At 52.2% G+C, this 27,361-nt stretch overlaps 2 protein-coding genes across 6 annotated transcripts in view; one reads left to right on the top strand and one right to left on the bottom strand.

Annotated features, from left to right (window-relative positions):
* Positions 1 to 39: 39 nt before the first annotated feature.
* LOC104264726 (cholesterol 7-desaturase nvd-like) lies at positions 40 to 13,592 on the bottom strand (the record flags this gene model as incomplete). The annotated part of the gene is given in 8 exon segments (XM_059829027.1): positions 40 to 201; positions 1,608 to 1,784; positions 3,599 to 3,718; positions 4,011 to 4,136; positions 5,677 to 5,774; positions 5,777 to 5,854; positions 9,028 to 9,216; positions 13,379 to 13,592. Coding segments are annotated over 8 exon segments (1,164 nt in total), but the record flags the coding sequence as incomplete, so codon positions are not given.
* Positions 13,593 to 24,675: 11,083 nt separating this feature from the next.
* GRIN1 (glutamate ionotropic receptor NMDA type subunit 1) overlaps positions 24,676 to 27,361 on the top strand; it is a 38,707-nt gene continuing 36,021 nt past the window's right edge. For all 5 annotated transcript variants that reach the window (XM_059828761.1, XM_059828759.1, XM_059828760.1 and 2 more), the window contains exon 1: positions 24,676 to 24,933. In XM_059828761.1, coding sequence (XP_059684744.1) covers positions 24,676 to 24,933 — 258 coding nt within the window. The remainder of the gene's footprint in view (positions 24,934 to 27,361) is intronic.

Here is a 27,361-nt window from a genome sequence, read left to right as displayed (position 1 = left end):
AGAGCCTCTGGCCACCTTCTGCAGAGGACAGCGAGGTCCTCACCAGTCCAGGCCCTCCTTCTGCGCCGGGAGCCTTGTGCTCTTCTCGCTGTAGAACTGGGCGTACCAGTGCCGGTGCTTCTGGATGCTGGAGTCCTCTCTGACCAGCAGCGGCTTGGACAGATATTGTTTGTTATTCCAGATGGTTATATCACGCTCAAACTGGGGGGAAAAGGATGGTCTCACTCAGGTGGGGAAGGTGAACCAGCAATTTTGTGCATGCTACCTGCACACTAGGTTTATTTTTCAGCATTTCTCCCAAATGGCTGGTGTGGGACTGCTCATACTACTTAGAACTTGTACGACTACAGATCTGTCTGCAGTTAGGAGATGTTTAGCCCATTGTAGCTCCCAAACAAGAAGCCACTTTCATCTTAGACTGCCTTTGTCATAGGAGATACTGAAAAAGAAATGGATGTTGTGTAGGTAGGAGCTGTTTCACCTGAGATTTTTGATTCACTACATAGCTCCAGCCAACAAGGGCTTTATAAATTAAGCCTCTGCATCTTAAACTCTGCTCAGACACACATGCAGTAAGTTTTACGGAGTTTTCCTCTGGGAAGAGGTATCTGCAGACTTGAGTGCTGCTCATTCATATTAGTAAGAATGCAAACTGTTAAGCCAACATTTATACAATACGAGTTAGCGCAGCTAAGTTTGATTTGGGGTAGGGTTTTGGCATCTGAAAATCATCTTCTGGCAGTTTTTACTGTAGTGCCAGTGAAACTCTCTCTGGTCAGACCAAACAGTTTCCTAGCTTTAACCCCTGACAGAAGGGAATAACATAAACTCTTCTGACTGCTTGAAGGGAGTTACAGGGATGATGGAGTCAGATTTTTCTTGGTAGTGCCAACTGGTGTAACAAGGTGTAACAGCTACAGATTGCAGGTTGAGACATTCAAAATGGACATCACTAAAAATAAAAATTAACAATGTGGGTAGAGCAATAATGGAACAGGACACCCAGGGAGCTGGAGAGACGGGGGCATTCTCCAAAGGAGGAGGCCTTCAAGGCCATGCCTGACCTGAATTTGGCAAGTCTTGCCCCAGCTGGGATATTGGACTGCAGACCTCCACAGGGACCTTTCAGCACTTCCATGAATCCCTGTGGTAAGGACCTGGAAAAGCTCTGTCAGGAGTTGCCCAGTCTCATGGGAATTTAACAGCAGGAGGATTTCAGTTCTCACTGAAGGAGAGAGGATGATCTTAAAAAATCACTGACCTGGGATGCTGGAAATCTGGATGCGGTTATTAGTTCTCTCAAAGACTTCCTGCAGTTTGGGAGAGGTTGCCTAATCCTTGTGCCCCGGTTCCCCATGCACAGGAGAGGGATAGCACCTCTCTGCCATCCTCAACAGATGAGCCACTGCTCTTTACTAAACCTCCAGTTTAGCTCTTTGGGCTACGAAAACTGAAAGGTCATACCAAGCACTGGACGGATCTTGCCAACAAGTGCTTTGCTCCCACATATACCTGAGCCCACATGGGCAACTGCTCTTCCTTCTCGCACCTCTTAGCCACCAAGCTCCTGGGGACCACCTCTGGCTGCTCTTCTTCAGAGGTCTTACCTGTATGCACTCTGCTCTCAGGATGAACTTGGGGATTATGGCCGGCACGTTCTTCTGGTAGTAGATTTTGTGGACAACATTCTGCAGGAGAGGCTCCGGGGGAGTCACCGTCTGCAGGATGATCCCATGGCCCAGGAAAGCGTGTTCAAAGATCAGGAAAACCAGCCCTGGCCCCACCTGCAGAGCAACAGAGCACCCTCAGGGAACAGTCCCCGGCGGTCCAGCCCTCTGGTACAGCAACTCCCACAGCCTGAGACACCTCTGAGATATCTCCTAGGCTGTGCTCACGTTCCCCTTCACTCTGTCTTTCATCAGGTAATAGGCAGAAAGTCAAGCTACGGCTCAGGGCCATGAGTCACTGACTGCTTGCCAACGATTAACGCTCCCCAGGAAGGCCAGCAGAGCCATGGAGCCCGTGTTGGCCTGGAACATTCACAGATGTGTCAGGGCTGGGTGGCTCCACTGTGGGCCCATGGGAATTCATGAGGGTTTACAGGGCTCTACTGGTCCCAAAAAGTTTAAAATCTAATCGTCTAGGAAATGCTTCCAAATTTTCACTTGATCTTGTTCATCGTTGAATTACCTTCAGGTCATCAACAGCCTTGTTGGATTGTTGACACCAGTCCTGGGCTCCAATCTCAGTAGCAGCGATTGCAATACAATATGGAGGTAATACAACATCCCTACTCCTGCTCGGCCTTTCTCCTTTGCAGCTACAGCAGTCACATTAGGTTTTAGCTGAAATCAGGTTCAGCCTTTTATCTTGTATGACACAAAGCACTTGTTCTCTGCTCTTTGACGTGCATCCAGACATACAAATTCATGGTCATACACTTCGTTCTTTGAAGCAGTGCAGATATTGCTGGGGTTTTTTTGGCTACTTTATTTACTACTCCTTTAATGGTTGGTTGGGTACAAACTCTTTGTAAGGTTGTTTTAATGTCTTTTTTCTCCTGTTCATTGATATCAGTGCTAAATAGCACAGCTCAAAGAATTGAACAGAGGTACAATCAACATCCGCTTTGTGATAATTTGCTAATCACGCCAAGATCTACCCCTTATCAAAATTTTGAATCATGACTTGTTTTCCTATTCTTCTGAATTTGTAATATGGGAACAGGTCAAATGCCTTAAAAAATGTACTAGAACAAAGTTACTGGTTTTATCAGGCAAGCTTAGCATTCCATCAAAAAAAAGAAACCGCACAACCAGAAATGAAAGTGAGAACATCTAGTTCCCATTGATTCATGTTTAGTGGCATTATTTCTATTTTCCTTTAATTCTTCATCAATTTGTGTCAACTGTTTTATTATCTCATTCAGGGCTGCTCTTGGGCTACAAGACACACCGTTTCTTACTTTTTGGAAGTGGACAGAGGAAAGAGAAGTGTGGTTAGTAACAGTTTCCAAAACAAAACCCAAAAATATGAGAAAGGAAGAAAATAAGAAAATGAGTGAACTTTTAATTGCAGAAGGAGCTCTTGACAATAGTATGAATTTATTTCTTTTGTGTAAATGTTTGTAAACTGATGAATCTTTGTGCTTTCCAGAAAGCTGTCTGAAAAACCCTGAGTTTTTTGGATCACACAGATCAACATCCTTAAAACGTTTCTCACTGTATATTGAGTGCTCTCTACACCTTTCCCAGGCATGTTTGCCATGGACTGAAAAGGTCCACACTTCTGTTCTGTAAAGCACTGTGACACTGTGGTGTGAAGGTCCCTTGGGATTTCCGCCTGTCTTTGCTTAGGTACTAGCTATTTATTTTTTTCAGTTGTTTTGTGGGCACAGCAGTCCTTGCAAACTCTCCCTTTCCTCCATGCTGCCCAGCTGTGGAGCAGCCCCAATGCCAGTGTGTAGTTTTTGGCCCGTGTGTCTGATGCACTTGGTAGGAAAGGCTACACTGGGCAGGATGGGCCAGGACTCACTTAGCCTTTTGGGTGACAAAGCCCTTCAGCTCGGGGTACTGGCGGTCACCGGCGCGGGACATACCTGCCTGACTGAAACTGTCAAATCCATCAAGGAGACGTGCTTCCCGAAGGCAGTCGCGGTGTGTTGAACCAGCAGCCGGGAGCAATGCTTGTTGGGCTCCGGCTCCGGCCACCACTCCGCCTGGACGGGTGGAGAAGTGTCGGCTCAGTCCAAGAGATGGGGAGACGGGACTATAGGCTGAGGGGAGGTAGCAGCGAGATGCTGACAAGAGCTGGCTGTGAAGACCATCTAGAGATGAGCACAGACGAGGGAGTGCAGCTAAAACCCTCACAGACATGGAAAAGAGACTGGACATGAAGGTGGGGGGATGCGGCAGAGGGGGTGAGGTGGGACTGACACTTTGCAGCATAAAAGGGACCTGGTTTGAAAGACTTTGACCCTCTCACAGCTAAGAGGGGAGCTAGGGTCTTACCTTCCAGATGTGCTTCATAAAATCCCACAGCTTGGACCTTGTGTATCTCAGATCGGATCCACCCAGAATAGCCGGTCCGTGGAGAAATGCCAGGTGAGCCGTGTCGGCCGCGTTCTCAGGGATTTCCTGCCATTGGGGGACAATTTACCATCGGTGAGAGCTGCATTGGGTGCGAGCTGCCTATACTTCACAGCAATATTGCAATAGCACTGCAGTACAGCCCAGGGTGTGTCACCCCGAGCACAGCAGAGATGTTCGCAGGTACATGTCACAATGTCACAGCAAAAGGCTACCGAGTGTGTGGAGGAAGGGGCCTTAGCACAGACTGACTTAGGACTAATTCTTAACTAGTGTATAGAAATAATTTAAACATGAAGCTCAGAAAATTCAGACTTCATTTTAAGCTCCAAGAAGTCTACGCATGTTAACTTCTGCAGCTGCACAAGCTGGGACTCCAAATAAGTCCTTCCTTTGGCCCTGCAATAGTTCTAAGGAATGAAGCATTTTTGCGTTTGTCCTCCTAGACTAGTTTTCACATACTTTTGAATCTTTAAACCCTTTTGAATTTTTAAACCCTTTTGAATCTTTAAAGCCTGCCCACAATATGTCACTTTTTCAGGAGTTTTAACTGCTTTATTACTCAGCTTTATTACCAGCTTTCCACCAGCTTGGCAAGTAGCACAGGCTGGCCCCGGTATAGACCTATGTACAGTGGTTTTCACTGAAAAGCATACATGAAATAAATACTACTATTTTGTCAATCTCCCAAATTCTCCCCGCTTCTCACAACTTCTCTGCCCACTCCCAGAGCCGCATCTCCTGTGTCTCATGCACCTTCTTAATTTCTTCTAATAATTCTTCAGTTCTTTCTAACCCACTCACCTTCGGCGTGATTTAGTCAGCAGGCAGGCACTGCCTTTGGAGAGAAGTGTACTTTAGATTAAGGGTCATTTTTGTCACTGATTTTTACACATAGAAGTGTTCTGCTCAGTGACAAGTATATAAAAATCTCCCAAGGTCCAAAATCCCAAGGGATTGCCCATTTTCAAAACTGCTGCTGCCTCCCATTGCTCTCCTGGAGGAGCCTCCACCTGCGGCTGCCCCCAGCTCCCTCCACGGACCACGGCTGCGATCCCTTCTGTTCAGTGCCACCAGATGTTTCCCCTTTTCTGGACTCCTTTCCGCTGAGAGGCGATGGAGGCAGCAGCCATTTTGTTCTCCGTGGCACATTTGTCAGTGTGTGATGGTGACTATAAAGATTAAGAGCAAAATAACCGCGTGTTTCCATTTCAGTGATCGATGAGTTGAAAAGCCTCCTGACACTTAGTGCAGCAATTCTTAGAGAATCTTTTTTTAAATTGCATCAGTTATAAGTCAAAGCAAATTAACAGATTCCTTTTTAAGTACCCAGAACATCTGCTCTCTACTCAAGAAGCCCACAATCCGTGTTTGGGGAACATATGCCGTACTCTCGGTATACGGCGCAGGGATGTATTTCTAGGTCTGAGCTCTGCCAGCAGCAGCGATGACACTGGGCGCAGGCAGGGCCTGGTTAGTTGGGAGGAGATGTCCCTGAATGGGTTAACTGGGAGGAGATGTCCCTGAACTGCACTATAGGAGAGGACCCAGGTGTGGACCTGCCCCACGGGGGGACTGGGCTCCCTACCTGGATGTGCGCGTCAACCAAGTGCTCTGTCTGCCCGCGGAACACCCACTCATTGGTGGTGATCTCCCGCTGCTCGGGCACTGCCCACGTCGGACCGAGCCTTCGCAGTGGTACCAGACCAGCAGCATCCCGTTCACCTCGCAGGACGGCCAGGTCCGGACTCTTGCAAAATCTGGCACTGCAGAGGACAGAAAGCAATTGGTTAAAAGTGACATCTCCAAGGCTGACGCTGACGCTAAGAGTCACCTCGTCCTGAACCATGGCTCAGAGATCGTCTTTATGGGAGATATTCATGTGGCACAGACTCTCTGGTGACACTTTTCCAGCTTTCAGGCTGCTGAAGAAGGACAACAGCTTCTGAAGTTCACAGAAGAGAGTTTGCTTAAATCAGTTTTATTTCAGTTGGGTGTTTTGCATATGTTTTTTAAGGCAGAAGCACTTTCACTACTCTTAAAATTGTTCGAATAGGTAAACATCTGCTGCATCAATGGACCATCCTCAAGTTTCAATGAGCTAAAAGGAGATGCTTTTTGTTACAGATGTGCAGAGAGTAAAAGCCACCTCTACTTCTCGAGCTCAAGTCATTCTCTGTTAAAATACTGCAGTATCATGTGTTGCTTTAAGAATATATGTGCACTCCTTCCAGTGAAATGAATTTTGGTGTTTATATTTACCCAATTGTCAGAAAATGTGACTTCTACTGGATTGGAAGGCTTTTGCCTTCATTACTTTTTTTCCTAATTTGCAAACAAGCACAGAGAATAGTGCTTCCTTATTATTCAGCCCTGTACAGTCATGTGGGAGGTGAAATAATAGGAGAAATTATGTCTCCCTTTTAGTCAATAAATTGATATTGAGGGGGCAGGAGGAGACCATCACTGCAATTGGAAAAATCTGGTGCTTTGGGTGGGATGCATCTCATTAAATTTTACAGAGGTCTTCATCTGCCCCCACGCAGACATAGGATCATAGAATCATTTAGGTTGGAAGGGACCTTTAAGATCATCGAGTCCAGCCATTAACCTAGCACTGACAAGTCCACCACTAAAACATGTCCCTAAGTGCCTCATCCAGGGATGGTGACTCCACCACCTCCCTGGGCAGCCTGTTCCAATGCCTGACAACCCTTTCGGTGAAGAAATTTTTCCTAATATCCAATCTAAACCTCCCTTGGCGCAATTTGCGGCCATTTCCTCTTATCTTATCGCTTGTTACTTGGGAGAAGAGACCAACACCCACCTCACCACAACCCCCTTTCAGGTAGTTGTAGAGAGCGATGAGGTCTCCCCTCAGCCTCCTCTTCTCCAGACTGAACAACCCCAGCTCCCTCAGCTGCTCCTCATCAGACTTGTGGTCCAGACCTCTCACCAGCTTCATCAAGCACCACGTTGGGCTCTGTGGCTCTGCTTGGCTGTCAGTCCCCTGCAAGCCCAGTGCCAGAGGAGCTGCCCATCCGAGCTCTCCAAAATCCCTCTCCATCAAAGTGACCTGCATGAGCACAGATGGCTTTGAAATCTGTTTAAATCAACCTGACCCATTTGGGCTGTATGGGAGCAGGGCAGCTGTCCGCAGTTTCATTCTTTTAGTAGCTACAGATAACAATGACCCTGAATACAGCCATTTCAGATGAAACAATGCATCTTGGCAAGCGTTTTAGTATATCCAGAATTCACTCTCATTTTGTGATGAAACATATCTTTGCCCATTACTTGGAACCAAATTTTCATTTGAATGCAGCTCCTGACTAAGTATGTATGGGAAAAAAATACAGTATTAATCTTTTTCCTGAAAATAAGACACACACACAAAAAAGAATTGCTGTTTGAGATCTGTAAAATAAAATGAAAAATCTTAAGCAATAGTATTGTAATAGATTTTTAAAGAAGAAGACATTGAAAACAGAATTGTGAGAAGTTAGCGAAACAACCACGAAGCTGTTCACAGGCCATGAACATTATATCCATGGCCTGCTCCTCTGTATAGCCCTAACCATGGCTGACTTAAAACTCAGTCGAGCTAATCAGTAGAAATCAGAAACTAACAATAGATAATTGATTAACCTGGAGAAGGATATTTTTAAGGTCATAAAATTAAAATGTAGAAAATTGCTTAACCAAGTAGACCTATGAAGATAACATCACAAAGTCCTTTCTCAGAATTGTAAAAGGTCAAGTTGCTAAATGAAGAAAGATGATCCCTGGAACGACCCTGAAATTAGAAAAAAGGAATTGGAACCAGACAAGCAAGAAGTTGCTGAGACAGGGGATCGTGATGGACTTTTTGATAAATGAAGAAAAAATAAGAACTGAAATACGTGGGAATATACCAAAGACTTTGAGCTTTACGTAGTGTTTGTTACTGGGTATAAAAGGTGTGTATTTTTGTCTAACAAGTGCCACTCACTGAGGTGATGGCCCAACTCTGAGTTGATAATAAAGCAAGCCTAGAGTAACCCATGTGTGGTTGAATTTTGTAACAGATCTATAAAATGTTTATCTCATCCCATATAGACGGAATGTTTCTTTCACTTTGGGAAAAAGAGTCCATTCAGTAGAAAGACTGACTTTTGCTGCTAATCAATGTTTTCATTGCTATCCCAGTCGGTCCCAATCAGAGAAGGCTGAACTTCTCAGGAAGATAACTAAGCAGTGCAAGCCAAAGCAAAACTCAAGGTAAGTCTGTCTGCTGGTTTCAGCCACATCTAGAATTGGTGATTTAAACTAAGTGCAGCCAGATCAAGTAATTGTTACATGTGAACTTGAAGTAAGATACTCTTCCTACACAGTCAACGCAAAAGGCATCTAGGTGGTAGGTGTATGCGAAGAGCTTTCCTGGATTCCAACCAAAAGTTCTCTTCAAGCCTTAAAAGGAGAAAAAAATTGCCATTGAGAGACTATTCTGTCATGCTGATGCAACAGACTTAAGCACTGACATGGTATAAGCTATCGCTACAGAGTACAGAATCATTCCCAAAACCCAATAGCTCCTCAGGATCCATCCCTGTGGATGCAATGGATGAATTCCATTTAATGAATGACTTCCAATTAAAAATCTTCTTTTATACCCTGCTTGCTGAATACAGGAGTTGTAGGACTATCAAAATCAAGTAGGGTGGTTATTTAACTGGACTAAATTCGCAGGTATCATCTAACTTAGGAAAGGGCATTGGAATATTGTGCCCCAACACGGACAACCCAGGAGGAAAAGTAGGGTGCTGCATGAAATAGGGGAGCAGGATGGAGAGTGAGTTATTATAAAGAGCATTTTTTCTTAATGAAGCAGCTTTTAATGAGGATACACAATGCACTACCATTTCTGCAGATGCTTTCTGCGGGTTTGGGGGATGTTCACCTTTTTCAGCATATGGGATACGGGTGCATTTTCCGTCTTCTCCTCGAAACTGCCAGCCGTGAAACGGGCATTCGATGCAATTGCCCACGATACGCCCGCCAGCGGCGAGGTTAGCCCCGAGGTGAGGGCAGTAAGCGTCGACCACATAGGCTTGGCCATCCTGGGTGCGAAACGCAGCGAGCTGTTCTCCTGCCAAAATAAGAGATTATGAAGTTATAGAAACAACATCCCTACATGAGGAGGGTCAGGTAAGACACGACACACATTGCTCAGCCCCTTCTGAACAGACAGCACTGACCGACTTTTACCCAAAGTTGCAGGCATCCGCCTGTGCGAAGACATGCAGAAATACTGTGCTAAAAATTAATATTGGAGGGTTTCTTTCCTTTCTAGTGGACTAGCAGTGGCAGGACTGAAATAGGGTTGCTCTGGAGAAGTTATTTAACCACGAGATGGCACCAGGCAGCTGCCAGAGCCGGGGCAGGAGAGACCTGGCAGGGTGCAGGCAGGAGGCATTTGCTGACTGCAAAAAGGGCCACGCAAGATCGGGATGGCAGCTGCTGCGGCAAATGCCCAGGGTGTGGTGGCCGTCAGCTCGCTGCCCGGGTTTTAGACATCCCAGAGCAGTGCGCGGTTGTGCCAAGGCCCGTCGCACCCCGGGTTTCACCGCAGCACGTTGGCACCCTGCAAAGCCGGGCAGCTGCCCGGAGTCCCAACGGGCTGCTGTAGCGTAGAAACGTCCGTGCTGAAGGGCATGGCCTTGCTCCAGGCAGAGGGAGCGTAATTTCTCTTGGTCGTCTCTAAACCCTCATGGCTTTGACCCTCAGCCCTGGTTTTTGAGCTCTCAGAGCCTGTTTCAGCTGCAGGATAAAAGGTGCCTTCACAGAGGTATTTAAAGGTTTAGGGTGTTTCCCCTGCTGAGGGAGGGATCCACAGGGAGCAGAGCAATAGCTGCATTTAAAGAACCCTGTTCCCGTCCCTTTGCCTCAGAGGTGTAGAGGAAAGTGCACGAGCTCATACATTTCAGGAATCTCTGGTAATGGTAGCTGGAAAGAGAAGCCTTTCATCTGTTTGCTCTTGAACAACAAGAGCCGTCCATGCTGCAAATCAGCAAAGAACCCCTTCCTCAGGCAGAGACGGATGGGTGCTGCGAGCCGGAGCGCTGACACCTCCTCGGCAAAAGGGAGTTTTCTGGTGAAGCGGAGGGAAGCCCCTGGCTCTGGTGTGCTCTGCGCGGTGAGTGAAGGAGAGTCGGTGCTGGAGTGGCTGGGGCTGTATTGCCCCAGCGCTCAGACTTGCTTTTCTCGGTCACTGGGCCTGATTCCTTGTGGTCCCTGAAGCAAGGTGAGGTTTGTCCTGCTGGGATCTGTCCCTGCTCAGTTCTGGGATTGCCCTCTTCCTCCCCACCCCCAGGGTAGCACCGCGTTTGCTGAGCAAGGAACTATTAAAATGGAGAGACAGACAGTTCTTGGGCTAGAGCCGTAGGTCTGTTCACGGCACTGCTCCGCCCAGCTGTGCAAGGCAACCGCAGCTGGATGGCATGTCACAGCATTATCGAAACAAATGCTCTTTCTGGAGGGACTGAATAGGTGCCAGGTGCTTTCCTGGCCCGGCACAGAGCTGCTCCGAGGGTGCTGCGGCACTGCAGCCCTGCCAGCACCCACATCCCTGCCAGCAGCTCAGAGGAGAGGGGCTGCTCATCGGTGACCTGGCCTGAAAGCAAAGCCAGACCTGCTCCAGCATCGCCTCAAGTCATGTCTTGGTTGGAAGGGGACAGAGCTGGTCTGGGCGCTCAGAAGCACTTGGGGGCTGTTCATACAGACGTGGCTACTGAGTTAAAGACCAGGTCCCCTCTTCCATACTGTGCTTCACGTTATGCATGTAAGTATTCAGATTTCATCAGCTTATGAAATCTGATCATTATAGCGGTTGCTGTAACTTAAAGCTCAACTAGTGAGATAAGACCAAACTAAACTTTGGGAGCCAGGTTCTGTCTGTATTTTCCCAGACAGCCACACTGATGACAAGTGACACAGTGTGAGCTATCCCACCCAAAACCACTTTCCTTGACTGAAGTTTTGTGGTCTGGGCAAAGAAAAGGAAACCCTGAAAACTTTCCCAGCCTTTGAGCCTAGGAAGGATTATTTCTGATGTCTGGCAGAAATTAGTTGTTGTACTCCAGTGCCTGGAGGTCTGTCCTTTACCCAGGACGCCTGGCTCTGTTGTCCCTGGAGTCTTTCTGGAGGGCTCTCACACACCTGCTGGCAGCAGGCACAGGGGAGTAGAGGCACCCAAGGTGCAGGTCCTTCCCCTTGCCCCAGGTAACAGAGGTTCATTCTGAAGCATCAGCATTTTCTTCTCTCTCTAACCTGCCTCTACCTGACCTGAGGTTCTGGGCATACTGAAAAATTGCATTGCAGGTGAATATCTATAGAGCATTAGCAGCCACATACTGATGTTTTCCTATTAGAGCCTATTTCTTTTATGGAAATCAAACGGCAATTGTAGCAAGAATAGCACATGGAACATAGAAAGCCCCAAGGCCACTGCAGTTCTGGGCACGTGGCTCAGAGGATCCCCTCTGGGGCTTTCCGGCGCAGGAGCCTCACAGGGTCTGAGCAGCTTCCCTGCAGCAAGTACCCGGACAGTAGTGCTGCACCATGCCCCGCAGACCGGAGCAGCTCTCACCCCACTTCCACAATCTCAGGGTGAATGAGGCTTTCCTGCATGCTCAGTGCCATGTTTTGGAAGGTGTCCCATCCCAGAGGATGAGTGTTGCAGGGACTGAGTCAATAGATTTTTATTCTTTGATCTCCTCTGGCTCGCTGCCTCTGGAGCAGAGCTGCATTTCCAGGCTATGCTCAGAGTCCAAAGCGAATTAGACACCCACAAACCTGGAGGCTACAGGTTGTTTAACTGTCTTGTTTACTGACCTTCCTGGCACCCGTACACTACTGTCACTCTAGCACTAGAAGTGATTTTGCCCGCACATTTCAGCCAGACCCAGAGGACTGGGTGCCAGGAACCAGTCTTCGGGCAGAAAACCGAGTCATAACAGATAGGCTGGTGGGGGCTCTCTAGGACATGTACATTGAATTATGTCGGTCCCATTATACAAAAAAAACCTAAGCCCAAACAGCTTCACAGGAGAGGATGGCTCTTGAAAATAGAAACCCCACCACCACTGAATCTGAGGGATTTCAATGCAGAAACATCCCTTCAGATGACGAAGGCACCAGCACAAATCCAAAAACATCTTCAAGGCGCAAGGACCCTGGACAAGCACAGCACCCCACTGGATGTGGCTGTGAGGCCCCATTCTGATCTCACCAGGACATGGGGAGCTGCAGGCAGTGATGCCTGGGAGGAGAGCCCAGGAGGCGAGATGCTCCGGTGTCCCAGCAAGGAGCCCAGACAGGGGTGCCCTGCACACTCTCAAGAAGCCTGTGCCATGATGTGCCCCAGCAGGGCAACACCCATGCAAAAGCCCAGGCTGTGACACCCTTGGTGCCCCTATGTGGGTGCAGGCTGGGGTGCCCTGAAAGGGATGCCTGGGCAGAGCTGTCCCAGTGCCACAGCACAGACCTCAGGCAGGGATGCCCTGGCAGGGATGCCCTGCACGCTGGCAAGGAGCCGGGGCAGGGACACCGCAGTCCCCCACCATAGGTGCTGGCTGGGATGCTCCAGTGCCCTGGTGAGGGTATCCCTGTGAGGATGTCCCAGCGCCTCAGTGGGGATGCCCAGGCAGGGATGTCCCTGTGCCCCAGTGGTGTGCCCAGGCAGGGATGGCCTAGTACCTGCCCTGGTGCCCCGGCAGAGATGCCCAGGCAGGGATGTCCTGGTGCCCCGGTGAGGATGTCTGAGCAGGGATGTCCTGGTGCCACTGTGGGGATGCCGGCTGCGATGTGCCAGTGCCCCAGCATGGGCGCTGGCCTGGATGCCTTAGTGCCCCAGCAGAAATACCTAGGCAGGGATGCCCCATTCCCAAGCGGGGATGCCTGAGCAGGGATGCCCTGGTAGGGATGCCCCAGCATCCTGGCAGGGATGCCCTGGTAGGGATGCCTGAGCAGGGATGCCCTTGTAGGGATGCCTGGGCAGGGATGCCCTTGTAGGGATGCCTGGGCAGGGATGCCCTTGTAGGGATGCCTGAGTAGGGATGCCCTGGTAGGAATGCCCGGGCAGGGATGCCCTGGTAGGGGTGCCTGAGTAGGGATGCCCGAGCAGGGATGCCCTGGTAGGGATGCCCGGGCAGGGATGCGCTGCTCACTGGCCAGGATCCCGAGCCTCGTCGCCCCCGTTGCCCGGGCGGGGGTCGGGGGAGCCCGGGGGGGAGGCGGCGGCCGGCACTCACCGAGCAGGGCGAGGCTGCGGACGGCGCCGCGGGGCAGCTGCGCGGAGTCGAGCAGGCGGTACCAGCCGTTGGGGTAGGGCGGCGGCAGGGCACCGGGGCGGCGGGCGCGGCGGGCAGCTTGCCCCGGGCTCAGCCCCGGGGCCGGCAGGTAGCCCACCTGCCCGGGGCCGCGCCGCAGCGCCAGCGGCCGGGAGCAGCCCAGCAGCAGCAGGACGAGGAAGAGGAGGAGGAGGAAGAGGAGCGCCCCGAGCCCCGGCCCCGCCGCCAGCAGCGCCGCGCCGCCCCACCCGCTCCCCATAGCGCGCCCGGCCCCGCCGCCACCGCCCCTTATAGCGCGGCCGGCCCCGCCCGGGGAGGCGCTCGGTGGGCGGGGGGACACGGGACTCCCCACGCCGGGGACCCCCCGGGCATCCCCGGCTGCCTCCCGGGCTGCGGCGGTGGGAGCGCGGGGGGATCCCCTCTGCTCGGCCCCGGGGGGGCTGCGAGCCCACCCAGCACCCGCGGCGGGGCCGAGCGGAGAGGCTCGGGGGGGCGAGGAGAGGCTGAGGGAGAGGGGTTTGCTTCGTTTGGGGAAGGGGAGGCGAACTGGGGGCGGGGGGTGTCCAACCGCAGCCTGCTGCCAGCTCGGGGTTACGGAGCGGAGAGAGCCGGGCGCTTCTCCGAGACACGCAGCGAAGAGGCAACGAGCGCAAGTTGCAGCAAAGGGAACTCCACTGCACATAAGGAAAATAACACTTCCTTGGAAGAGCGGTCTTAAATGCAGTAGGTGTGTTAATTAGATCAATAAATACTCCAGCATCCTCCTGAGCTGCTCTCCCGTGCTTAAAAAGGGGGAACCTGCTGTTGGGGCTGGCTTTGATATCGGGCACCTGACAGGACCCTGACAGGTCTCTCAGAGCTCAAGAGCAGCTCAGAGAGGTGCCAGCACAGAAAACAGGGGTAACAAGGGACTTGGGTCCCCTCTGTGCAGACAGGATAAATCAGTGCAAAGCCAAGGTTGGGCTATTCAGGCATGCCAGCTGGCTGGAAAACTGAGGCAGAGAAGTAATGCTCGATTTAATCCAAAGATTTGCACAGGTTCAAGAGGTAACTCTAGAAAAGCCACCTGTCATGTAGATATAGCCAGAGATTTCTAGGAGAAGCAGCAACTCAAAATACCCACCCTAGTACTGAGTAATTGAAAAGTACACAGAAATGGAGCATCTGGCTGAAGCAAAAGGAGCAACTAAAAGGGTGAATTCAGACAGGGTGAATAGCTTGAAGACCTCACATGAAAGATTCAGGTAAATGGCGTGATGGAAACCTGTTCTAGGAGAAGAATGCCAGTGTAATTACGCAGGAGACTGAACACAACAGTTGGAAGTAAACAGGCATCCTTCAGAGAGGAACAGGCTGTGAGTCCTGTCTGAACAGGGAAAAGGAAGAAAGCAGCAACCCTGGTGAGTGAGGGATCAAGTCAAAATAAGGCAGGTCAAAGAGGGACTTTCAAGAGCGACTTACTAAGGGAATAAAAGCACATAATAAATAAATCCGTTGCACAAAACCAGAGACTTGATGGGTGGTTCGGGGACCGGCAGACCAATGAGTCTCAGTACCATGCTGGGCAAATCCATTAGATGCTGCAGTGAAGGGGCTGAGAGACACAGGAATGAAGGTGCTCTGCTGGGAAAGAGTCAGCACCCCGCTTGCCCAGAGAAGTCACATCTCACAAACAGAGCTGAGGAATCAGCAAACAGGCGAACAAGTTCATACTTTGTTCACCTGGCTTTTCAAGACACTTCCTCTAAGGTATGTTGGTCCTTAAATAATCCTGGAATAGCAGGGAGGACGCACTCTGCTTTTGGAATTGGAGAGAAGATAGGAACCAAGGAAAAGGAATAGATGCTCAGCTCTTACAACAGAGAGTAGTATGCATTTATTTCCGCAGAACCTGGGAAACGCGATAAACAGATGTCTAAATCATCTGATTAAGATGATTCTAAATTATTTACTATGGTAAAATGTAAAGTTGACTGTGAACTATTGCAAAAGAAGCCTTACAAATCTCTCGGTGACTGGCAGGCAAACAGCACTGCCTGCCAGTGAAATGTAATGCACGTGGTGAAGACCCACAGGAGAGGGTTAGCTGGTAATTGGCACTTAGAAAGAGATCTGAGTGTTACTTGACTTGGTCTGTGAATACATCTGCTCACTGGTCCACGCTGCTCAAAAAGACAAATGCAATGTTAGGAATAATTAGTATTAATGCTTTTGTAGGCATGATGATCTAAGCGTATAAAAGAAGCAAGGTCCACAGAGGACAATAATATTTTCTATTAGATGAGCTGATACAGCTGGAAAAAAGTTGACAAGCTTTCAGGCGTAATAGCCCTCCTTCAAGAATAATTAGGAATGTAGTTGGGAACAGAGCAAAAAAACATCTGCACACGTTTGGTCTACTGCAAGGTGCGTGTAATAGTGGCCACCTCAATTCGCATGGAGTAAACCAGGAGATACAGACAAAAGAGGAGAGTGAGCAGAAGCAGGGAGTGGCATGAATAGAGTAGACTTGAAGCCTTGAAAGTCGGAGGGTGACTTTACCCATCCAGTACTAGTCACTGAACTAGGTGGGACTTTGTCTCAGTCTAGCACTTTCCTTTTAAGCTCATATTTGACCCCTTTTCCAAGTTTGAAGGAATTTATGAGTGGGCAGAACTGGGTCAAGCAAAAGGGAAATCAGAAAACAAAAGGACAACAGGAGACACGGGGAGCCCCAGAGTGTTGCTGCATAAACCCAGCAGCAATAGCTACCTCCGTGGCACGGAAGGGCTCAGTCCAAGAACCGGCTGGCCAGAGCCTTTATGAACACGTTGCTCTGCTCTTCTTCCCCAGACATCTTAAACACCTTTCTTCCAAGACATCTTACAGGTGCAAACAGGAGGGCCAGGGCACCCACAGCATCCCTGGTGGGACACACAGGGGTGCATCCCCTGATGAAGCATTCACCACCACTGATGAAGCATCAAGGGTTATTCAGGATACGTCTGGTGTGCCACTGTGGAAACCTCTGCTTCCCTGGGCATAGGTTGGGGCAGGGAACAGAAGTGAAACAGCCTTCAGTGTGTGAAGGCTGCCCAGAAGCCCTGGGTGTTAGAGACTGAGTGCAAGAGGCATTTACGGATGGATATCGTGGGCCCAGGACACGGCGCTGGGAGATTCTGAGTGGGGTGATGACAGGAGCACCCGTGATCTTGTTGAGTAATGCAGAACCTACACACACACGCAGGGCGTGTGGCTCTACCTTGTGTCCTCCTGCTTTCTGGGGTGCCTGGCTCAAGGGTGCTGGGGATGGGCAGTATTGGGATGAAGCACACGCTGTGCGAGAAGGGAAAATCAAGTTCAATGCAGAGATTTCCTTCTCGATCTTAACTTTGCAGGCAAAGCTGGGCAATGACCTGCAGGGGACTGTCCCAAGGCAGCTGGGAGACAGAAAAGGAGGAAGCTAGGACATTTGAGTCCAAGAAACAGTAAATGTTTCTGTAAATTATGTAAGCTGAGTATAATTAAGCACTGGTGAGGTAACTGGCTTCTGTGGGTTATTACTATCTCTGTATTTATTTTTAGGATATACTGAGTCTTTTGACTGGTACATAGCAACCTTAGCTATACTAAAGCATTTGTGTGGGGTTTGAAGTAGTGCCTATGGTTACAGATGCTGAATGCCTTTCACCATGTACAAAACCCCAATTTCAAACACTTCCGAGTTTGCTGAACTAACTAACCGCCTAAGGCTGAAATGCTTCACTCCCCAGGTTTGAGACATACAGAAGCAGTGGCCATGGTAGGGAGGATTCATCTGCTTCAAGAGGTTGACAACACGAAGTTTAACTCTATAGAAAAACAAGTAAAGGAGAAACATGGTGTTTAGCTAATATTAGAAATCCTTAGACTGGCTGGGACTTTCTAGCGCATCTCTGCATTAGATCAGGGCTGGGACTTAAGTGGAGACTCAAATGGGAAGTAAAGGGCAATTCACAGGATTGCAGGAGGAGGATGAAGCCTTGGAGAACTGGGTTGTTGGCCGCAAAGACTCTCAATGACATTTTTCACCAGATAGATAACTCTACCTGTGTCTTCGTCTTTCCAGGAAGCCCACCTTGAGCCTGTGTGTCTCGCTTTCCAGATGCGCTGACTTGCAAGTACATTATAGATACCTTCAGGGAAGGAGATGAGATAAAAACAGTGTTTTCTTCAAAACCAGTGCTGTTTAGCCTTGTCTCATCATGTTTTTATTTGTTTTTAGGCTGGTTTCATGATAAAACTTGTGCAATCAATCTTTCTATCTGTCCTTGGCAACAAGGTTTTGATCTTCTAGCAAATATCAATCACACATGACAGGAGGGCACAGCTCTTGAGGGGGCAGGTTTGCTGTCACATTCCTGTGCTCCGGATTTTGCGTTTGAGCCCTAACCCACCAATTATCTGTTCTGGTGCGCGTTGGAGCGCACCCAGGTTCCACGCTCCAGCCTGCCAGCTGGTTCATGGGGTGAGGTACGTCAAGGGCAGCAGAAAGTCTGGTGCCACTCAGCTCCTGCCCCTACATGCCATATTGACACAACTGGGCCAGCTCTGGCTTTGTCTGACTTGCTCAGCATCCTCCAAAGCTACTCCTGAGGCCGTATGCCTCTCATTTATCACGTTTGGTTTCTTTGAAAGCCACATCTGGCAGGTTGGAAAGCAGCCCTCTAATTTTTCTGTTCTCGCAAAGTTGGGAGCATTCACATGGGAGCTGCACAGGCTGGGGAGCCCCTGGAGCTAGTTAAACGTTCACAAAGACATGAAAATTTCCCAGCAGGAGCATGAAGTACTGAGAGTACTGAAGTGTCCTAGACACTGCTCACTACAGGAGGGAGCTCCACGTCTGGCTGGGCCAGCGCAGAGCTGAGTCCCAGGATGTCAGGGGAGCTCTGAGCACTGTGGCGGGCTCCTGGGAGGGGGAGAGGAGGCTTGGGGATGCACACAAAGGGGTTCAGCTGATGAGATGTTTGCTGTCACCTCCCAAAGGCAGGTTTCAGAGGTGGGAACTCTTGCACTTTTCTGCACCCATCACTGTGAAGACAATGTCTTGTCTTTGAGGACTCCTGTCTCTGGAAGGGTTACAAGTTCCAGAGTGCCTCATTTGTCATTGACACCCTTTTCCTTCCCTCTTTTCAGCCAACCAAAGAGGTTGGGCATGCCCACAGGTCTCACTCGTCAGTTGATAGGGCACCTCTGTCTACCAATGAAGCCTGTAACCACCTGGACTCTACTGGGGAGACACACCCACCTGGAGAAGCTCATATGTCCCCTTTCCCAGGGAATTTAGCTCCTCCAGCATGCCTCCAGCCTCTTCAAATGGTGGGACCATTTCTGCTTGACCAAGGTGCTGCACGGGCATGACCCACCCCATCTTGCAATGAGCAGGGCTGCAGGTTATTGGTGCAACAGCAGCCTCTGGTGTCCCAGTGTCCCCAGAGAGTCCCTGGAGACAAGGGAAGTGAATGTGACAGCCCTGGATGTCAGCTCTACCTTGCAAAGCAAGGCAGCCACATCCCAACAGCAAGCTTTCCCATGGACACCCAAGCTGTTGGCCTGACCTCCAGCGCGGTGGGCTGTGCATGTTGGGGAGCACGAAGGGCTGCAGGCAGGCTGATGTTCCGCAGCGTGGTCTATCTCCAGCCACTCTGCACCGGTGACTGCATCACCGCATTACCTACATCCAGGCTCCAGCGTCCTCCAAGGTGATGTGCAGGAAGGCCCCAAGCAGTGACTGATCTCTCTGAGCTCCTTTCCAGCCTCTGCTATGCAGCAGCCCCAAGGGGCTCGAAGTCCCTGAGGACAAGTTTTCCCATCTCCTGGGACACGATGTGCAGGCAGCTGAAGCCCAGCCACCTCTTGGCTGGTTTTCCAGCAGAAAATTGGAATTTATTCAAAATGAAAGTTTCCCTGCAGAACATTTCAAATATGTGAATGCTGGTTTTCCCTTAGAAAATTATTCCAGTGGAAATTCCCACCCACTCCTACTGCACATCTGACGGTGTGTTTCTGTGCATTCAGTTCCTTCTGATTTCACAGAAGCTATTCTTGTGTTTCTCACCATCTTTGCCTTTGGCCATTTATGTTCCATGTCCCATCCTCTTACCAGTGACGTGAATATCTCCCTGCTGCTCAGGAGCCTCTTGGTATCCAAAAGCCAGACTAACTGCTTGCATCTTGTTTTAGCTCCCCCCAGCCCCATGAATGCCCAGCTGCCTTGGATGAATGCAAAGCACTGGTCGATGGTGGAAATGCTCCTGTGCATGGGTGATGCAGTAACCTGACAGTGGAGGGGGAGAGATACTTCAATTCTCATCACTTGGCATAGAATGCTGCTGCAGCTTCTTTCTGTGATGACAGGGACTCCAGAGGTGACACATACTGTGATCGGGAGGGTGGCAAAGGCCCTTGGAGCCCTAGATCTCGTGCTGGGTGGGGAGAGCTGAGCAAAGACAACACGGATGCCCATAGCAGGGCAGCTCTGTGCAGCATCAGTGTTGGAGCAGGGAGCTGTGCTGCCTGGTGACTCCACCAGCCAGATCTGAATTGCAGAGTTGGCTGGACTGAGTCCCTTTCAGCTGGAAAAGCATTTAGGGCAAGCACAAGACCTGCTTAGGGACCGCAGTCTGTCCTGGGTATCCTCTGGAAAAGAGGCGGAGGCAGGGCCAGAACGTATGAGAGCAACAGCTGAGGCCAAATGGCTGCTCAGACACTTTCACCTTGGTCTCCACCCCATTGCTCCCTGCAGCTCCCCCACCATAGAAATAATGCCTTTGGGCACCCTACTCTCTGCAGTCACCAACCGTTGCCTGTCGGTCTGGCTGGATGGCAGACAAGGGCGTCCTCCTGCTGCGTCCCAGCTGCTCACACAAATCGCATCCCCAGGTGGACTGACAAGTGGGGAACACACTGCACCAGCCTCCAGACAGGTGGTGAGGAGCTGCAGGCGGTCCCTGCACCCCTTCCTTGTTCATCATCCCTGCCTGCTGTCCGCCACCACCCGCTGCCTGCCTCGACCTCACACTGGGGCTTAGTGCTGTTCTCTGTCCCCATCCCAGGCCACCCTTGTGTTGGTCATGCGGCGGAGAGCCACCCACCAAGGGCAGGATTCCTCTGCTTGCAGGGTACCCAGGGCATGGGAGTCCCCAAAGGGGTGCCCAGATGCCCGAGCAATAGGAACAGGAGACGTGATGAAGCTGGGCAGGAGGCTCTGGCCACAGCATGGAGACTGTGCGAGGAGGGGAGGGTTGCTTTCTTCCAAATTCACCACCCTGCCTACCCCAGCCGTGCTGGAGTTGGCTTGCACTGAGGCAGCGACTCTGGAAACAGCTTCTCCAGTGCTCGGAGCCCCTGGGGAAAGCATCCGTGCAGAGGCAGCCGTCTGTCATTGCTCCTGGTAGGCAATGCCTGGTACTGCAGGCAGCACGCTCTGACTTCATCCACTCTCACCTCTTCTGTAGCAGCTTACGAGGAGTTTTTCTCCAAATATTCTCAGGGGTCCTTTTCTCCATTTTTTCAGCCTCTTTGTAAAGAATGTGATCCCCAGATCTGTGGGCAGCTTTCCCATCCAGGTTTCCCCAGTGCTTCCTCCAGAGGCTCAAGCCATTGCTGGCTGCTGCTCTGACCCATCAGGGGCACATCCAAGGACAACATTGTCTCCATTTTGTTTTGAAATCCATGATCTCTGACCCCCTGGTCAATATTAGAGACCACCTTTCCAGTCAGTGTTTCCACTGCATCTGCAGTCCTGTCCTAAGGGCAGGACCAATAATATTTGCTTCTACTTACATGGCTTTGCACTGACTGTCTTAAAATATGTTTCAGTACTTTGTTTATCAAACAATCCAAATTATTTGGCATCATTATTTGCTATTTCACAGATTTTATCATCAGTGATTGCTTCCAGAGCAATGGCAGAAATCCTGAAGTACCAACCACATCTCAAATCCTTTCATACCTGTAGGAATACCTCCATCCCATTGCAGTTCTTCACTAACAACTGTTCTTAAGAGATCTGCCATGGCCACTCAGTATGTCCTTTACTTAGTTTTATACCTTAGATTAACCACTGTTACATCTTGCAGCTGTATGTAAAATGCATTCCCACAGCCTGTGTTATAGTTGTGTGGTTACTGCTATCAATTAAATTTTAACTTTCTTAAAAGAAGAATTTAGTTTGTTTGGCAGCTCCATGATGACTGGCACAAATCACGTATTCCTAGTGCTTGATTTCCTCTTTTATGAAATTCCGTGTTATTTTTTCCACCACCGGGACTGATGCCTTACCCCAAGGCAGATGACATTTCTAGATGGGTTCAGTGCTGCTCCCCTGAACTCTCAAGGTTTTATGCTGACTTACTCCAGCCGCTGGAGGAATTACACCATTCGCAGGCAATGGGACACCACACAAACATCAGTCCCATGCTCTTGTCCAACTCCCCTGCATCCAGAAGGTGCCAGACATACAGAGCAGGATCACACTACGCACATGCTAATTGCTAACAGGCAACTATGTTAAGTTCTTGAGCCAAGCCATGGCTTAGAAGGTTGCCATGATATGCCAGGAGGCAGCGACAGGAAAAGCAAAGACCTTTGCTCGCTACAGAGTCCTCACAAGGATCAGCTGGTGGATGCAGTTGTACCTGCTATTTACACAGCTTCCACCCTGGGCAAACCCTGCATGCACCCATTGCCTTCAGATGATCAAAGAGCCTGAGGACACAGCGAGAGTGGAAATCATGCAGTGACAACGTCTGTGCTGGCTGAGCCTGGCTGCTGGAGGTTGTGATCTGGGCTGTTCCTGATGCCAGGACAACCCGGCCCGGTGGGAGGTATGGCCTGCAAGGGAAGAAGGCGTTTCTCAGATCTCTGCAACGGTGCCAGGAACAAGAGTCTCTGGAGACAAAAAACGAATGGAGACCCAGAGGGAAGACCCCGACTCCTGAGTATGATCATCCAAGACCCATGGGCAACACAGAAAGGGCTCGGTAACTGTACTCTTTTTTCTCCCTACAGGGAACTCCAGATAATCACAGAATCACAGAATCACTAAGGTTCGGAAAGACCTATAATGAGGAAAGACCTTTTGCACTCCAACATGGGCAAGCCAAATAATGTTTCAAAGCCTGCCTTTTTCTTTCATCTTCTCTGCTAAGTCCCCTGCTGTGGCCAGGTCTTGCCTGTATTATTCTACTGCCATCACACCCACCAGGGTCCGGGTCTGTATAGCCCACTCCAAATCAGTTTCTTCCCAAAAAACCTGCTGCAAATGTACCTGGTAGGCAGAGGATGGGATGAAGTCAAAAGTGTGCAGTCTAAGGATATAGATGCAACTCTTTTCAACTTGCACCCTTTGTCCCTCCAAGACAGCACTCGGGCCCCTCGGGGCAGACAGAGCCACACCACATAAGTACCACAAGACCCTCATCTCCATGTGTGGAAGAGTAGGAATGACACAGTGGCACTGAAAAAAACTAAAGTGTGCCAGGAAGTCTGTGCTGAGAGCACAGCAGGATTGGTGTGGAGCTCCACGCAAAGCACTGCAAGAGTTAAGGCGAGGTGGGGCCATTTTCCTTCTCTCACAGGGCGTGTCATAACCTCCATGGGTTTCATTGCTTCCCCAAGCAATTGTCCGCAGCTTCCCTGAGAGGGTCTCACAGCTGGAAGGGTGATGCGTAGCATGCAAGCCCCCTGTATGCTGAGATCCTGCGGCATTATACAACGGCCATTTTGCTTCCGCAGCTTTTTCCGTGTGCATGTGGGCAACGTGGGACACAGGCAAAATGGTTTCCATGGCAACTTGCACTTCAGAGATGCCAGTGAGAAAATTTGCGTTGGGGGAAAAAAATTTCTCCTTCAGCTCACGTTGCAAGCAAGCACAGAGGTGGGCTGCAGCAATACCCTAGAAATGGCTGACGTAAAGACATCGCTGGTGATTTTTCTTCTGCAGTGCTCACCCTGCTCTCTTCTTGGCTGGCATACAGTGGGCTGGCTGATGGCATTTGTCCCATGCAGTTACAAAGCAACACCCTGCCGCTATCTGCAACCCCTTTGTTTTTTCCAAAAAGGCCAAAGTGGCAGCTCTGGGGAGCAATGTGCTGTTCTGGCCACCTCACCCCTCCAGCCCTGGAATGGGAGAAACAGGTCCAATCCCTTTCAGCTGTGGAGCTGGACTGTCGTCCAGATGTTGGCCACTAGCTGCTGTGCCTCCATTTCCTTTGGGGAGGCTAACGGTATCCCAGGGGCAGGTAGATAAAGAGAACCCCAAGAAATCTCCTCAGCAGACAAAAATTAAGGTCATACCCCAGAGTAATGTGGTGAATTTAATGGAGGAAAATGGCCGTTTGACCTGTGAGCTAATGTCTGGAAGAGTGGTGGCTCTGTCTGGAGGGACAGGGTGAAGCCAAGGAACCAGGATGAGTGTCTACTTAACATCTCTGCCCAAGAGGTGTGTTGGTCAAGGAAGGGTTCTCCAGCTCTAGAGTCAACACAGGCCCTGAGGATTTTCATGTCACAGGCAACTCTCTCCAGCTAGGGGAGGAGAAGCGTGTTGTTCAGAGATGCTGCATAACTGGGAATATTTGTTGTGGAGAACAAATCCTGAAGACCCTGGTTTACCCCCAGTCTGGTGTGATTATGCCTGGGGGAGACCCCGCTTTGCCCAGTATCTGGTGTGCTCCCAAAGCAAGGGGAAAACCCAGACCCCGCACGGGCAGCGCAGGTGGAAAGGACGGCTTGAGACCCCCAGGAGACGCTCTCCGCTGCAGCCGGAGGCTCAGCCCCGGACGAGCTCCGCGCCCCCTGCACCAGCGACACTTCCGAGCGGTGCGGAGCCAGACCCCAGCCCCGCAGCCTCCCTCCCCGCGTACCCGCGGGGTCCGGCACGGGCGGCAGCAGGAGCCCGGGGGGTGCGGGCGCACAGCCGTCCCCGCAGCAGCGCCCAGCGCTCCGGGCGGGGCTCTGCCGCAGCGCCCGGGGCCGGCGGGGGTCCCGCCCGTGCTCCGCCGGGGGCCGGGGGCGGGCCGGGGGCCGGCGCTGCGGCAGCGCGGGGCGGGAGGAGCCGGCGGCGGGCGGAGCGGCGCGGAGCGGCGCGGGCGGTTCAGCACCAGGGAGAGCGCCCCGCGCCGCGCCGCGCCGAGCCGCGCCGGGCCGGGCCCCGCATGGGGCCGCGCTGAGCGGGGCGGGCGGCCCCTCTGCGGCGGGGCGCGGGCGGGGGGGCCCGGCGGGCTCCGGGCCGCCCGTGGATGAGCACCATGCGGCTGCTGCTGCTCGCCCTGCTCTTCTCCTCCTCCTTCGCCCGCGCCGGCTGCGACCCCAAGATCGTCAACATCGGCGCGGTGCTGAGCACCAAGAAGCACGAGCAGATCTTCCGCGAGGCGGTGAACCAGGCCAACAAGCGGCACGGCACCTGGAAGCTCCAGCTCAACGCCACCTCGGTCACGCACAAGCCCAACGCCATCCAGATGGCCCTCTCCGTCTGCGAGGACCTCATCTCCAGCCAGGTACCCCGGGCCGGCGACTCCCCCGCCGCCGCCGCCGCCGCCGGGCACCCCCTGCCCCGTCCCCGGAGGGCGCCGAGTCGCCGCCCCCCCCGCGGCCGCAGCGCCCCCGGCCCCGCGGCGCCCCCCGGCCGCCCCCCCGGGGCTCGGGGAGGGCAGAGCCGCGGCGAGCGGGGTCCTGCCCCGGGGCCCCGGGGCGCCGCTGGCCGCATTGCAGCCTTTATGTAAGCGCGGCCGGGCTGCACGCACGGGCACCCGCACACATCCCGGGGCGCACACGGGCTCGCACACGCACCCCGGGGCGCAGGCGGGCTCACGAAGAGAGAGCGGGTGTGCGGCCGTGCTCACCCGACACCACGCGTGCAGACAGCAACACGCGTGCACACGTACACCGCGCACAGACAGGCATCGCCATGGCGCACACGGGCACACATAGAGCTGATGTGCGCACGCTGTGTGCACACATGGGCAGCCCCACGCTGTGGGCAGATGTGGGCATTGGGAGCGCCAGCCATGCACACATGCTGCACGCTCGCATACCCCTGTGGGAATGCCCACAGGCTGCGCTGCATGCACACACACATGCCATGTGCACACATGCATCGCTGTGCAAACACGGGCGTGCACAGAGAACGCTGCATGTCTACACTCATCCCAGTGTGCAAACACACTGGTGCACACACGTATGCCACATGCATACACGCATCCATGTGCACACATGAGCACACACTGCACCAGGTACACACGCACATAGTGCCACACAAACACACCCACTGTGTGCACTACAAACACACACACAATGCTTCAAGTACACACACCCCTGCACACACACACACAGGTCGTACACTTGCATGGCTGTGCACCACAGCTGCACACACCCCCACTGCACGCAGCACCATGCCACCCCCCACACCACACAGTGCATGAAGCAGGCACACAAGCCCACTCACTGCCACACACACACGGGAGACACAGGCACACGCCAACAGTGACTGCAGACACAGCGTGCACACACACACAGTCATGGGCGCGCGCATACACACACACACACACACTGTGCACGCATGCACACACCTGCACAGACCGAGAGAGCCGTGGGCACGCACACAGTGCACGCTGTGCATGCATGCCTGCACACACAAACACAGCACGCTCCTCCCTCCTGTCTACATGGGTCACTCTCAGCGCACACAAGGGAGCAGTCCGAATCTGCAGCTGTGGTGGGTGCAGCCTGGGTGCCCTGGGCAGCCTGTGGCCCGGCCCCTCCATCTCTCCTGCATGTGCTCTGGGTGCTGAGCCCAGCTAACCAGTCCCATTCCCCCGACTTGAGGCCATCAGGTAGGCAGACAGGCAGGTACAAACCCACCTCCACCTCAAACACACCCATGCACATGCAAAAAGCATACATGGACTCATGCATAGGTACAAACCCGCACACGGAGACTCGCACACACCAACACACACCCACACGCACACATATGCACACCCAGGCACACACAAAGCCAGGGAGAGGGGAGGGAGCTGGAGGGGCCAGAGGTGCACAGCAGGGCAGAGCTGACACGTTCCCAGCTCAGCTTCCCAATGTGGAGATGGAGGATGGCTGGAGACATCCCTGGGGATGCTGGCAGAGCCGGGCAGGAAGCGCAGCGCAGGCTGTAAAAGATACCCGCTGCCTGGCAGGGAGAAGGCTCAGTCGGGTCCCTCGCTAAGTCGAGGCTCCATTTAAGCAACTCGGCTGATGGATGCTTGTGTCCATGCGACCTCTAAGCCTTGTCCCCATTGCAAACGCCATGAAGCCCTGGGCCGGTGCAGGGTTGCAGGTGCTGGCACGTCCCTGCGTGAGCAGTGGGACATGGAGGGCAGATAAGCCGGGGTGCAGAGGGGATTGCGAGTGCTGGGGGTCAGGGCGTTCGGGGTGGCCACATTGTCTCAACATACAGGGGCTGTCCCGGCCCCACGGCCCCAGCATGGGGCACAGCCACCCTCGGTCCTCGCTTGCTGCCGCTGTGCCCAAGAAGGGGGCTGCGAGACAGAGATGGGGCTGGGAGCCCGCGCATGCAAAATGGCTCCTGTCGGTCAGCTGCTGTGTGGCACAGCGCAGCCCTCTCCCCCACACAGCCCCCAGCCTCTGCCCCCAGTGCCTGGTCCCGCCCCACGGCACATGCCTCAGCCCTGCTGGGTGCAGGTCCTTGCCCACCCCTCATGTCAGCAGGGCACAGGGCACCTCTGTGCAGGGCACTCCCCTCCTCCTGCCTCCCCAGGTGACCTCCCCAACCCCTTCCCCCGTAATTCCTCCCTCCTCCCATAATAGGGTCTCCAGTCCCTGCCCCAGCTCCGTCTGCACCCTCTCCTTCCACTCAACACCAGGCAGGATCTTCCCTTCTTCCCACCCCCCCAGTCTCCAGGTCCCCTTCCCCAGGCATGCTTCATC

The sequence above is a fragment of the Gavia stellata genome, chromosome 24 (assembly GCF_030936135.1).
Source record: "Gavia stellata isolate bGavSte3 chromosome 24, bGavSte3.hap2, whole genome shotgun sequence".
Taxonomy (NCBI): Eukaryota; Metazoa; Chordata; class Aves; order Gaviiformes; family Gaviidae; genus Gavia; species Gavia stellata.
The sequence above is the reverse complement of the archived record's forward strand: the minus strand, read 5'-3'. Positions and strand labels throughout refer to the sequence as shown.